Source organism: Nelusetta ayraudi, unplaced genomic scaffold, assembly GCF_046127955.1.
Source record: "Nelusetta ayraudi isolate G7.1 ecotype Tasmania unplaced genomic scaffold, CSIRO-AGI_Nayr_v1 ptg000174l, whole genome shotgun sequence".
In the NCBI taxonomy this organism is placed as follows: domain Eukaryota; kingdom Metazoa; phylum Chordata; class Actinopteri; order Tetraodontiformes; family Monacanthidae; genus Nelusetta; species Nelusetta ayraudi.
This window is the reverse complement of record NW_027466223.1, coordinates 821753-835967: the sequence shown is the minus strand read 5'-3', so window position 1 is coordinate 835967 and position 14215 is coordinate 821753. Positions and strand designations below refer to the sequence as shown.

Here is a 14215-nt window from a genome sequence, read left to right as displayed (position 1 = left end):
GCACTTCCAGGAGAGTCGGCCACCCTCTCGTTTATTACCCTGGACACGCGTGTTGCCAGGACAGCCCCGAGCTGGTTTGATTCTTTCTTCCTTTCACTCCTCCATCAGCTTCTTTTATCCTCTCCGTCTGCCGTCTTCTCCCCCGTCTCCACCGACTCCGAGTCTCCTTCTCCTCGTGATTTATGGCTCCTGGTGTTCGGCCAAAGTGGGAACGGCCTTTTCCGCGCTCGCCGCAGCCTCCGTTCGGCGCCGGCGAGATTCCTCCGCGTCCTCTCTCTCTCTCTCTCTCTCTCTCTCCGCCGCGAAAACGGACGACGAGGCCGCCCCAACAGCGCCGCGGTTCGGACCTCTCGCGACTGCAACGGTAACGACGCGGTGCGGCGGCCGTCCCTAGTGTGCGCGCTGCTTTACAAGTGGTTTAGCGGTCCGCAGGAGCGCACGGCGGCAGTACGCCGGGGGCAAGACGTCAGACTCAACGCTACGTGGGCACAGTCATTGCTTTGACACGAGCGTTAGATCACAACAGGGAGGGTAACCGCCTCAGAAAATGATAATGAGGAAGTATTAGATCTACGTTGTTCTCCGGAACAAAGCGGAAAATTATTCATTAGAGGCCTCTTGTCGCATTTATATCAACTCTGTGCCCTGAACGTGTTTATTTCCTCCCGCATTTCAGGAAAATAGACGAGGCTAAGAGGAAACAAAACAAGTTGCCCAAGAAAATTAAGTACAACTATTGAGCAAAACATTCCTTTTGTTGCTGAGCTTTCATTAGTTATCGATATATACATATACACATATATATGTATATGTACATGTATATATAATATATATATATATATATATACACACACGCATTTACATTTATGAGTGATTTTAAGACTCAGAACATGTTTAATATTTAGAGATTAACTGCGACATATTTTAAATTTTTTCAGTCAGTGTAAGTGATTCATGCTAAGCTAATTCCCTGCAGAGAACAAAAATTTTGACTGACATCAAACAAAATCATTTTAAAATGTACGAAAAAAAACAACACAGAAACCGCCAAGTCCGCCCCCATTTTCCCCGTTTCTTTCATCTATTTCTGCGTTCACCCAGATTTCAACCCCCGGGATGACGCAGCCCAATGCAATCGGCTAATTCGGAGCATGTCGCATCCTTCATGTGCAATCTAATAATTCAGCTGTAATGAGGTTAAAACTCCCCTCAATCCCCCCCCCCCCCCCCCCCCCCCCCCGCCGTCCCACCGAAAATTAGGACACAGACCAATTTGAAGTGCAAAGACAAGTCGACCGGCGCGTTGCGACGAGGGCCAGGCATGTCTGAGCGCACCGGCGTCTATTTTTAGGTCCTCCACTTGATTTCCCTCCACTTTGAAGCAGACTTCTCTCATGCCTTCTGATTCATGCCGTGCCTGGCCTCGCTGGCCTCCATTTCGACGGGGGTGCACATTACTTCCACCTCTGCCGCACCATGTGCAAACGCGATTTACAGGAATAAATAAATAAACAAATACACAACGGCGGTTTAACATCTGGTCCCCCCCCCTGCCCCACACACACACACACACACACACACACATTTTCCCTCCAAAGGACACACAAGTTGCTTTTAAGGCTGCAACTAACGATTATTTTTGTTGTCGACAAATCTATCGATTGTTTTTCCGATTAGTCACAAGGAACTTCTTTATTTTTACCACCTATTTTTAAACTTCTGTTTAACCTAACTGTATTTTTCAATGTAAAATATAGGTATGTAAATTCACGATTTAATGGTTATATGCGATGTTTATCACAGTTAAATACCGTACACAGATTTCTTACAACTTAAATATCGGAATTAATATGCCCTAAATAACACAGTTGACAAGTGATAAGTGTTACAATTCAGTATAAACGCCAGCTAGCAAAGCACGCATTTACCCAAGTGAACGATCGTTTGCTAAGCTAGCTCGTTCCATGATTTTCCCACATGCGAAAAAAAGTATTATGTGCTCACGTCACAGGTTGTCGATTAATTAACAAATAAGCATGTCATTCAAAAAAAATACCTGCGAAATATCTATACTCGGCGTTATTTGTGAACTCCGGGGCGTGTCGGCATTTAAGCTGTAGTGCTACCATGGAATGCTAGGTGAGCTTTGCAACGTGTTTCGCTGCTTCAATTTCTATTAAATATTTCCAAAACTTTCGGTCAGAGTTTTCAAGCCTTTACAGAGAAGATGCCGTTCTTCTTCTGTTTTTTTTTTTTTTTTGTTGCAAGATGCGACACTGCCACCGTCAACGCTCAGCACAGCACTGCAGGTACAAATTAGCATTAGCAATTTACAAAAACACGACGCGTCGACGCTTCAATTTTTTAAGTCGACACATTTATGTCGTCAACTGAATCGGATATGCCGACGAATCGTTGCACCCCTTGTTGCTTTTGAGCGATAACTACAACAAGATCTGTCAGATGAGGGCAAAGTCACCCCAGTTAAAAGGAAAGTACTTTTTTTTTCGGAGTCGCGCGGCAGAGAAGAAGACTCCCGATTCCTGGGAGTGACTCCGGGGACGTGCTCGCATTCGAGATGCGTGCGCACGCGTCCCTGCACCACCTTTGGAGCCGCGCGGCTCGTCGTCCCGGCGGGTGGAAAGCAGGCTCATTAAGCTCACAGGTGCTATCAGAAGGCGAAACCCCGCGGGGCCGGGGAGTGGCTCCATTATGAATGAGATACGCCCCCCCCACCCCGGGGGGGGAGGAGAGGTGGGTCTGGTCGGCATGGAAACGTGACAGCAACCGCGCTTGACAGCCCTGCCGCCGTTGATGTTTACGCTCGCGGGCCAATCAGAGGCCGGGAGGGTGCTCGGACCTCAGGTTACGAGGACGGCGGCGAGATCACATTCGGGCTCACTGTCAGTGGCTCAGAGGGACGTCGGTGCGAACGACGACGCCTCGCGTGAAAAATAATTTAAAGGTCGTAGCCCTGCAGAATCTATTATCCCCCCTCCCCCACCCAAAAACAAAAACAAGTCTCCAGAGTTCCAGAAAAACAGGATATTACTCTATCAGGCCGGAGGCCTCGCTAATAACCTGAGAGAGGTACCTGTGACCTTTATGGCACCAGGAAAACAAGTCAAACAGAGTAAAAGCTGCGGGAGAGAGAGAGAGGGAGAGAGAGAGAGAGAGAGAGAGAGAGAGAGAGAGAGTTTCATTTCTGGGAATTTAATTGGCAGCGTTACTGCGGTTGGAGAACGGCAAAGGCGGAGTGAATTTTTCATAAGCTACCTTTAAAGGAAGACGCGCGTCCTCAGATTCTCTGAACCGGTAAATAATAAATGTTCATTTCTGTTATACGTTTGCCTCACATCATCAAAAAAAAAAAAAAAAAAGAAGAAGGAAAAAGAAACGGCAGGGAGGTAATCGGGCTCCGACCGGTAAATAAAATCTCTTGATGCGTCCCCGAGACCATTTTTTTCTTTTAATTCACAGTGTCGGGGCGAGCGAAGCGTGTTTCCAAGTGTGAGCAGCCCCACGGAAGCTTTTTTAATAGGCATGATGGGACGGCGGAGAGACGAGCTGTGCCGCACAACTTCCAACGCCATTACTCACCTTAAGCACACTTTAGTGTTTCCTGCGCGTCCACGTGGGCAAAACAGCAGCGCTGGAGTCTCCCGTCGCGGAGAGAGACCGTCCGTTTTTTTGGGTTTTTTTTTTGGTTCCGCTCGGCGTAACGCAGCGGAGTGTGGAAACTGGCGCTCGGTTACGTTCGGTTCCGTCCCGCGAACCCGTTCGCCGGCTATCGCCTCGTTCGCCGTCGCGTCGAGCCCTTTCGTGATTTTCCCCCTCGCGGTCCGATGGTTTTCCTATGTTCCTACGTTTGGCGCCGCCTCAAGCGTGCAAGAACACAGTGTGCCAATTCATTTGCATTAAGACAGCGGGCACCCGGGTTAAGTATCTACTGAATGTTTTTAGGCTTGAGACCAAGATACCGGTCTGGATTAACACCCCCTATCTCAAGATTAACACTAGAAATACTGCGCAGGGGCTTCCTGCTTCATCATTTCACTCAGTATTATGAATTGTTTTGTTCCTTACCCCCCCCCCCCCAAAGCAGATCTAATAACTCAAAGTAGAAAAAAATGCATTGCAGAGCTACCAATTTTTTCTGTTGTTGTTATTTTTGGTCAGACTCCAGAGAGAGTAGCTGTTGTGAAGTTTCAGCAGCTCATGGGGATCTGGCAATGAACAGGACTCGATAGCAGCGCGAGGCTCGGGACGGTGGACCCCTCTCCTGACTTGCGCTCAAACGGCATCTCAGAATTTTTTTTTTTTTTTTTTCTCCAACAAAATGTAGCGAACAAAATAAACCTGAAAATCATCTTCTCCCCCCGCTGCTTTCTTGGAATGTGTCGCGTGTGGGCGGAACCGTATTAACCACAACGGCGCGGCAGCGTTCAGCGCTTCAAGCCTGAAACTGTGCCGGTCTTGGTGCTCAAGTAGGGGAATGGTGGTTGGGACGTGTGCCGAGCCCGGTTACCTCCCTCCCTCTCTCTCTCTCTCTCTCTCTCCTCTCTCTCTCTCTCTCTCAGACTGGGGTGAAAATCCAATTCAGAAGGGACCAATAGAATTCCTGCACGCTGGCGGGGCGACTCGAGACAGACGTCACCAACCACCCAAAGGGTTGAGCTGTGATGCAACCCAATAAGAGGTTCGACTAAACTCTTGCCAAAGCCATTCAACATCAAATAAAAGCCGAAACTGTGGCTACTGGCTGTGATGAGGAGACGTTTTCTTCTTTCGAAATCTTTTTCACCCACCTCAAAGGAACTCCCGCTTTCATTGTCGTTGCAGTGTTGCAACAACAACAACAAAAAATACACACAATCTTGCGACGTCCGTCTGGTTCTGGCAAAACTTGGACCTGGGGCAAAACTCAACCCCCCCTTTTTAAACTGAAAGGACTCCCGGCTGATTTTAAAATGTCTTCAGCTAAATAAAAAAAAAAAAAAAAAAAAAAAAAGCAATTCCACAACCTGCATCCACTAAGAATGCACAAGTGGACGCAGCAATCCAGCTGTTGCGAGGTCCGTTGTGAGGTTGCTTTAGGGGGATTACGAAAGTACAAAAGGAGACCTCGGGAGGTCAGAGTGGTTAAAATGTAATTTTTTCAGGGATGGAAACATTAGAGGAGCAGCGAGCGCACGTCAGATGTTTTTAGAGATCAGGTGCGGAGAGGCCGGACTGAGAGGGTTTTGCACACGACGTACAGAGGAGGGACAGTGACGGTATGGGTGGAAAGATGCTAGGATTGGAACGGTCGAAACGGAAAAACAAAAGGTTACGTCCACGTTTGTTTTGTTTTTGTTTTCGTGTTTCCCCCACAGCTGCTGTGCACGCCCAGGCTCGCCGTACTCACGCTTTGACAGCTTCAGATCCTGACATTTGACAACGGAAAAACGCGTCCGGGAAATTAATTGGATTGAAAGGAAGAAGGAAAAAAGCAAAACATCGCCCAGTATTTCAAATAAATAAATAAATGAATGGATCCATCAGCTCTACGTGACTGGAAGTTTTTTTTGTTTGTTGTTGTTGTTGTTTTTTGGCGCGCCTTAACTCGGCGGAACGCGATCCCTCCCTCTCGAGAAGAACCCGCCGCCTCCGACCCGCGAATCTGAATAACGCATCGGGTCGAGCGTCCGGCCGCTGGCAAAAGAGTTGTGCCAGGGTCGCCAAGGTGAACATTGAAACCCCTCTCCAGTGCCAATTGTCAGTGTTTGAAGTGTCCTTGGGCGAGACATTGGACCCCAAGTTGCTCCCAACGGGCTGGGTAGCAGGTCCATTGTGAGGCGCTTTGGGATACTAGCGCAGTCCATTTACCACGTACGCACAAAACGTCGCACAAATGAATGAAATGGAAATTAAATGGGGGATACTGGAAAGATCACTTGAGGCGGAGGGTCTCCAATTACGATCTTGCGCGACGTAAGATGCTGCGCGGAAACTTTGTCCTGTGGATTCAGGTTTCTGCCACTGCCGCTAATCCGAGTGCAGCGGCTGCAGCAGCAACTTTTGGAATTACACATCAACGGGAAAGGATGGTTTAAAAAGATGGCTGTTTCACACCAAGTTGTGTCCCAAAAAGAAAAAAAAAAACCTGATTGTGAAGTCATTGGGAGGGACCAAAAAAACCTCAGCTCTATTCTTGCTTTTCCAACAAGCTGAGAGAACGCACACGCACATCCAGATGCATCCTGGTGTGCTGAAGTCGCTCTGTCGCGGGCCCAACTGACAGGACGCGCGCACGAGGCCCCCGCCGGCTGCAGCTGTCAGTCACATCAAAGATTGAACAGGCAGCCGAGCAGCGAGCAAAGACGCGCGCTGGTGAGCGGAACCAGAGAGCCTGCGTCTCGACGAGACGCGCTGGAGCGGCGCAAAGCAGCAAATAAATAACAAGCAGCGCCACTGCCCGTGCGTGCGATTCTGATCCATTTAGGTCAGTGCAGGTGTTCACGAAGCACTGGGACAGTTCTCTGTTTTTTTTTCAAAATCTGCCCTCTCGTCGATGGGCCAAATGACGTCGGAGTGACGGAACGGGCGAGGGTACGCTAGCAACACGTACGGCCGCCCGGCGAGAAGCGAATGTTTATATACTGTAGTTCAGAGGCCCCCAACCACCGGTCATTTGGCACCGGGCCGGACAGAACGAATAATTAACTTCCGTTAAAATCAATCCCGTTTCATTCATTATCGGAGTCTGAACAATTTTATTTTTGAAAAATTACCGGATTCCCTCTCCATCTAACGCTCAACTCTTGACGCATGTCTCGGTCACCTGATACGTCACCGCGAGATTAAACCCACAAGCTAGCCGGCTAGCGAGCAACATGAGTGTCCCGTCAACGATCGCGCATTCATGCCGGTCCGTGAAAATATTGTCTCACTCTAAACCGGGCCGTGGTGCTGAAAAGGTTGGGGGGCCGCTGCTGTAGATGACGGCGCTCAGACGCACACTAATACCTCATACATGCTTTACGCATGCACAGGTGTATGCAGAGGAGTGAGAAAAAAGGCTGACACAGTCTCGGCGGCATTGAAAGAGAACGCTGTTTTCATGTAAACAAAAGCAAAAAACAATATAACAATATAAACAATAGAGGGCTAATTTGAAGTGATGGGTCGTTCAGATTGCAATGGTCAAGTTTAAACACACACGACCTGCACACGACCGAGGCACAAGAAAGTGAATGAACATTGGCTCAATGACGTCTCGCCGGAAGCACTCGTGGCCACGAAGTTCAAAATGAATTGCACGAGTTTAAAACTCTCACCGGCCCGTTCCCGATGAAGAAATGCTGTTCAATGAAACACTTCTCAAGAGTCCGTATTGTACCAATTTTCCGACCTTTCATTTCACATCCTGCACTCCAGTGGTGCAGCCTCGAACAAAAACACTCCAGGAAAAACAAAACAAAAACAAAAAAAAACATGTTTAGCCCATTGTTCACAGCCTCCCTGCTAAAAAAAAAAAAAAAAAAAAAAAAAAGTGACGAGGTATTAGCTGCCTGCTGTGGGAACCCAGTGTTTGAATGATGAGCTCCTTGCGGTGATGCAAGAGATTTCCACAAGTGCACTCTTCGCCGCTGCTCTTGAAAGGTCCAGTGTGTGATAGTTGGAGACTTTGAGAAGAAACGGCGACATCAAGCGGTTACATTCTAGAATGCAGCGCTCATTCGCTCCCTCTCCCGAGCTTGCCAGTGAACTACGGTGGCCTGCGCACACAAACCTGGATACCGTATGGTTATTTTGATATCTATATATCTATATCTATGTGTATATATATATATATGAATATATATGTATATACATGTACACATATATATATATATTGATATATATATATATATATATGAGAACCGTTCTAAGGCCAGGAAAATCACAATACTTTTATTGTATTGTGAGTATACACTTTCATTGAAGTATTTATGGGCAGTATTTTAAGCTTTTACCAATATGAAAAATTGTAAATGCCAAATTTTACACACTGGACCTCTAAAAGTGAGGCAAAAATCAACAAAAAAACAACTGAATTGTGTACTTTTCTCATTCGGCACTCCCTCTGCTGAGTTTAGTGACAGTATAGAGACACACACAAACATTGGTAAAGTGAATTTGGCAGAATCTGGGACCTTTAACACACATACACACAGACAGACGCGCACACACGTTTGCATTCGCACCCGTTGCCTTCCATTATTCAAATGCTACTCGGGCGGGGGCCGAGCGTGCCGACCGGCGACAGCGCTGAATCGCCAACGTTCCCCCGCATGGTGACAACACCACGGATTTGCATCGGACAAGTCTGTCTGTGCGTCTGCGTGTGTGGAGTTGGAGCTCGACGCGACTTCGGCAGAGCTGCGACTGATGACACAAATCCTTTGTATACAAACAGCGGAGTGGGAGAAAAAAAAAAAAAGAAAATCATTCAGACGTTTCCTCAGTTTAAGGTGTCAAAGACGACAACAACGAGCAGATTCCTTCACAACGAGGACACCGGCGAGGCTGCTCGTAGCGACGCACCAAAAATAACCGCGTCTAGGAACTCCAGACTGAGTCAAAATATGATGTAATAAAGACAAATGAATGAGGGTATAAAAGATGAAAAGGGACGAATGCCTTCCTAAAATATATTCGGTGAGGCCAGAGCGGTGAAAAATAGAACCGCCGGCCCGGTTTCTGCACTCGGGAATGCAGTCGTTGTGAGCTGCCTCTCGAGATGACAAGAACAGAAAATGGGTGGTGGGTGGCGGCTACGAGGTAACCGTCGGTTGGATGGAAATAAATGGCGCGTTTGATCTTTGTTCGTTTTCTTCGTCCGATCTACTGAGAAGAAAGCTCAATCAAACTGATCGACCCGATACTCGTCCGATCAAACCTGATATCTGCTTTGAGTCCGAGGTGACTCAAAGCCAACGTACCGCTCCGAGAGAGAGAGAGAGAGAGAGAGAGAGAGAGAGAGAGAATAAAAAAAAAAAGAAAAAAAAACCTGGATCGAAGCCAAATTCTTCCGCGCCGGCTCGGTTTTGGACATTCAAACGCACTTTCGATTGTCGAGTTCTCTGACGAAGCGAGGGAAAAGGTGAGACGCCATAAAATCCTCGGCCAGCGCCGAGGCTTTTTATCAATCCATCCGAGGCGAGGACAGAGCTTTCGGCCGCGACTCTACCGCTGCCTCCCGGGAGCGTCGCGACTCAAAACACTTAATGTGACTCAGAGCGCGGGCGCCTGCACCTGATGCCTCCGCGCGAGTTTAATCAAGGCGGCGGCGGCGCTCCCCACCCCGTCGTTGTTGTTGTTGTTGTTGTTGTTGTTGTTGTTCTTGCTTGCGCGAGGAGCGAGCTGGCGAGATGAGAAATATCAGCTGTGAGTCAAATTTCTTTCCACCGCAAATCCCAGGGGCACGGGAGGAAGAGGAGGAGGAGGAGGAGGAATACAAAAGAAGAAGAGCGGCAGTGGGTGAGACAATAAAGGGCTTTATGCAACCAATCCATTTTGGGACGGGGGAGGGAAAACAAAACGGCGCCCGCCATAAATACACAGCCGCGGCGATTGCGAATTCATAACGGCGCCCCTGCTCTCAAAAAGCTGGGAAACCGTGAACGTTGAGACGACGACGTCTGGGCAGTGCGGTTGGCCTTTAAATCTCCCAAGCGCGACTGTTTATCTTCGAGCCTGAAAGCCCCGGCGTGAGACAAACCACTTCAGAACAAACGGGACGGGACGGCGGAGACCCAAACACAGGTGCGCGAGGCCAGCTAGCCCCACGTCGGGCGCTTACGCAATATCAGGACGACCGGGCGGGGAAAAAAAAGACTTGAAGAAATGCTCTGCCAACGCCGCTGAAATACCAACACCCCATCTGATAGCGATTCCTTAAAAAAATAAAACGCAAACGAAAATTCACTCGGTGCAGCCGAGACGTTTGCTTTTTCTTCGTCAATGTGGGTTTAAACTCGCAAGACAAATGGCATGAAATTTGGGCCATTGGGTGGATAATGGAAACTGTAAGAACTCCCAAAGAGAAGAATTGCACTCGAGGCACACTGGGCACAAACAGGAGCGACGAGGAGCTCTCCGGAAACATCTCTGCCCGTCAGCGCGCGCCGGCTCATCACCGGCGCTAGCCCGGAGTCAGGTGTGACAAGTTGGCATTACCGGCTTTATCGGCTGCCAGCAGGCTGCACTTTGTGCAAAATGTGAGCCGGCGCGGATGGAAATCGAGGTGGGGGAAAATTGGCAATGCAGAAATGCCCGCCGCGGAGGCACAATCCGGGAAGTCCGCCCGATAAAGCGGTCGCCGTTCAACGGCGAAAGCCTCCAGAGGAGGCCGGCCGCCCGGGCCATTTCCGGGCCAGGTGAGCTCGCAAAAAAAAAAACGGGGTTCGGGGCGCGATTCCCGGAGTTGACTTCCCGTATTTACATTGGAGCGGCTCCAGCAAAACGGAAAACTAGTGGCAGATGAAAAAAGGTAACACAGCCCAATATTGACATTTTCTGAAAGGTAATTGGTCACTGATTGAAACGACACCGAGGTCACTCCGCCCCTTTGGTTTTACTCACCAAAAGTACAGTTAATGTCGAGTCCAGACTGTATTCGACTGAACACACACAAACCATGACTTAAATAGCATTGAAACAAGGATTGTTAGTGTTAACGGAACCGCAAACAAGGTTGTTGGTCCAAGGTACATCTTGGACAAAAATCCGACTGGCGCTGGGGTTTTGGCATAGGTTGATTTCCAGTGAGCGAAAAAGAAGTGAAGGATGAACTTTGGTCGTTTCTGTGCGATGGTGCGATCACATTGCGACTGACGCCAAACTTTTCTGCAGAACACAGCGGGGTGGAGAGGGTCTACACGGGTCAGCGTGGCTCCTTAGCCCGAGTCGACCTCGGCTCCAGACATCTCACAGCAAAGATAAGTCCTCAGGTCCGAGGACGCGCCACTGGCAGAGACGAGGAGGGGCTTAAAAACAGCGCGTTAAAGCGTACCCACTGAGCGCTGTGCCAACTCGAGACGGAATTAAGTTGCGAAGCGAGTCGATTGCCGAACAGATTGGCTCTCAAAAGAGCCTTTAAACCAGGAAGGAAATACGTCAATGTCTATCTGTATCCGCGTCTCATTGATCACGGTAGGGCGTCTGAGCGGGTTCTAAGTAAAAAAAAAACAAAAAAAAAAAACAAACAAAAAAAACCTCTGAGGTCTTTATTCTCATCGTCCTAACTTGAAAACGTACCAAGCATAGCGCGGTTGCAACAACGCCTGCGTGTGGCTCGTCGGTTAATAAGCTACGTCGACGATCCACTGAGCTCTAGTTTCACACCCTCGTCTGCACGGTTACCACCGGTTGATCTCGTGGTGCTGGGACACACTCGGCTGGTCCGGCTACCAAAGCCTCAGCAGGGTTCAAGCGGGGCTCCGTCAGCAGTTTTCACTCTTGCGTCTGCGGCGCAAAAACAATGCAACAATCGCCCGAGGACAATTCTGCCGGCGGTGAGACGCTCCCCTTAGCGGTTTCTTTTTTTTTTTTTTTTTGCTAAAAGCCGCCACAGCTGAGACGTCTGCAATTTAAGCCTCGCGACGCCCCGCGACGACGGCAAAATTAGGGGCCATCAAGAAGCTCTGGGAAACCAGGACGTTGACAGGTGCAAATCTTGCAGCGCAACGCGCGGGGGGGACCCAAGGGATTAAATGTTGTGTTGCGGCGTCTTTGCGCGACGGGCAAAGGAGAGATACTCGTGGGTTTCCCTTTCTCCCTGAGACACAAAAGATGTCTTGGGGGGGGGGCTCTCGGATAAGAATTTAGGGGAGCGACTGTTGTGTTTCGTGGCACGCGCAGGCAATTGGGAGTTTGAACAGGGTCACGGCGGAGCGCTTCGCCGAGGGGCCGCGAAGAGGCGAGGCTGCAAGACGCCAGCCGGCATATTGGTGGGACGGGGGTCAGATTAGAAGAACGACCAAATTAGAAAAAAATGGTGCACGTTGTGTTAAAAAAAAAAAGACAAAAAAGAACACAATCTCTGCATCTTTCACGTCGGTGTCGTGCGGCCTCGGACGGTTGGATCAAATCGCCGGGCCGCATCTGGACTCGATCTGCGTCGAGGGTGGCACGGCAGAGCCCATAAATCATGCGCACGCGCACGTGGGACTTTGGCGAGCTGCTGGCAGACGTGCCAGGGTGTGTGTGTGCGTGTGTGTGCGTGTGTGTGTGTGTGGTGTTCCCGTGAACGCAGTGCCCGGGGCGACAAGGAGTGACAGGCAGCGATGGGGAAGGGGCTCAGTTCAACACTTTAAGTCGCAGTCCCGTGCATCACAGAAAGCGGGGACGACAAAGAGAGGGCCTCCTTTGATAAAGAAGAAGAAGAAGAAGAAGAAGAAGAAGGAGATGAAAAATCTGAAATCCCAAAACGTTTTTGTTTTTTTTAACGTCTCGGGTTGCAGGAGCCGTCGGTTCTGAGAGGCGAGGCGAGACGCGAGATGCACAAAATGATGGGACGTTTAGGGCTTTATTGATGTGACTACATGTAGCCCAGAGGCATTCTGGATATCGAAGGAAAACAAAACGCCTCCCAAGTTCCATTGTTGAAAATCTCGTGGGACTGCAAGCCCACCCTGACAGTTTAATGAAAAAAAAATAAATAAATAAAAAAAAAGACCCAAAGTTAAGCCAGCTTTTTGTGTATTAAAAACACACACACACACACACACACACACACACACACACACACACACACACACACACACACACACACACACAACTGGCAGGGAGAGACTGTTGACATGATCCGCACTGAAAATACTCCCATTACAATTTCCACTTCCAGTCGCTGACAGGAGGCGTTTGTTGACTTGGTATCGATTTACATCGGTGTGTGTGTGTGTGTGTGTGTGTGTGTGCGTGTGTGTTTCGGCGGGGATGGCAACAGTGAAAAGTCCCAACAGTGAAACTGCTCCTGCTCCCGCTGCCCCGACACACACACACACACACACACACACACACACACACACACACACACACACACACACACACACACACACACACACACAACGTCCTATGCTTGGTGACGATAAAAATAAATAAATAAATAAATTAAAAAAACGGTTGACCATCTCCAGGACGTGTGTGTATGGTTTAACTTCCCCCTTAAAGCGATTCTCACACACACACACACACACACACACACACACACACACACACACAAAAGGATTATGAATGACACAATGGGTCCCCGTTGTTGTGTGAGGAAGAGATACGCCGAGCACAACAACAACAACAACAACAACAAGGAGCACCGACGGGACCGTTAGGAGAATAGGAGGCTCGCGGAGGATGCTGCCATGTCAACACACTCACCTCCACGTTGAACGGCTGCTCCTCTCCGCCCGCGGCGCACAAAATCCACAGCAGCAGCTGCAAGCACGTCGTCCCCATGCAGCAGCAGCCGTGAAGACATCTCCTGCTGCGGGCGGCCAATAGAACCATAGTGGAGGTGGAGGTTGGCAGGGGGAGAAAAACAACCCCGCCGCCGCCGCCGCCGCCGGAGCAGCCGCCGAGGTCCGTCCGTCCACTCGGGTCTCTCGTGTTTCTACCGCTTCGGTGTGCGGTGCGAGGCGGACGCGAAAATCCTCAGGCGTCGGGCAGCGACATCCTCGCCGCCGCCGCTTCTCCCCGGTGTGTCTCTGCTCAGAGGCGGGCTGGAGGAGCGGGAGGAGGCGGCGGTGAGGCGGCGCTCGTCGACCGCGCGCTCGCTCAGGCGCTCTCGGGAGGAGGCGTCGTCGTCGTCGTCGTCGTCCCCGCGTTTAAGTTGCTGTCAGCGGCCCGTCAGCCGCTCCAGCTCCTCCTCCTCCTCCTCCTCCTCCTCCTCGGAGGGTTGGACGCGGGGTTAGTCGGGAGGTAAAGTCCGGCGCGACCGGCCGTTGTTCCAAGCGAACGCGTCCTGCTCGTTCTCCGCGCCGCGCGGCATTGCTCCCTCGTTTTCTACTTGCCCCGTGCCTCGCCCAGGGCGCATGCGCCGACTGCCACTAGCGCCACCCCCCTCTCCTGCCCTCCGCGACGAGGAGCGCTCCTATAAAAACGGTGTCCGCGGTCCCAACGACGACGATTTGTCGAGTTTTGTCGAAGCCGGAGCACGCTGGCAAACAGCTCGAGAGCACCGGTTTGTTGTCAA

General features: G+C 50.0%; 1 protein-coding gene across 2 annotated transcripts in view; it reads right to left on the bottom strand.

Annotated features, from left to right (window-relative positions):
- mmp16a (matrix metallopeptidase 16a (membrane-inserted)) overlaps positions 1-14013 on the bottom strand; it is a 63763-nt gene extending 49750 nt beyond the window's left edge. Inside the window, exon 1 of one of the 2 annotated variants that reach the window (XM_076014854.1) lies at positions 13402-14013. In XM_076014854.1, coding sequence (XP_075870969.1) covers positions 13402-13530 — 129 coding nt within the window. In that variant the 5' untranslated portion in view covers positions 13531-14013. The remainder of the gene's footprint in view (positions 1-13401) is intronic. The other variant, XM_076014856.1, reaches the window with a different exon arrangement.
- Positions 14014-14215: the final 202 nt, after the last annotated feature.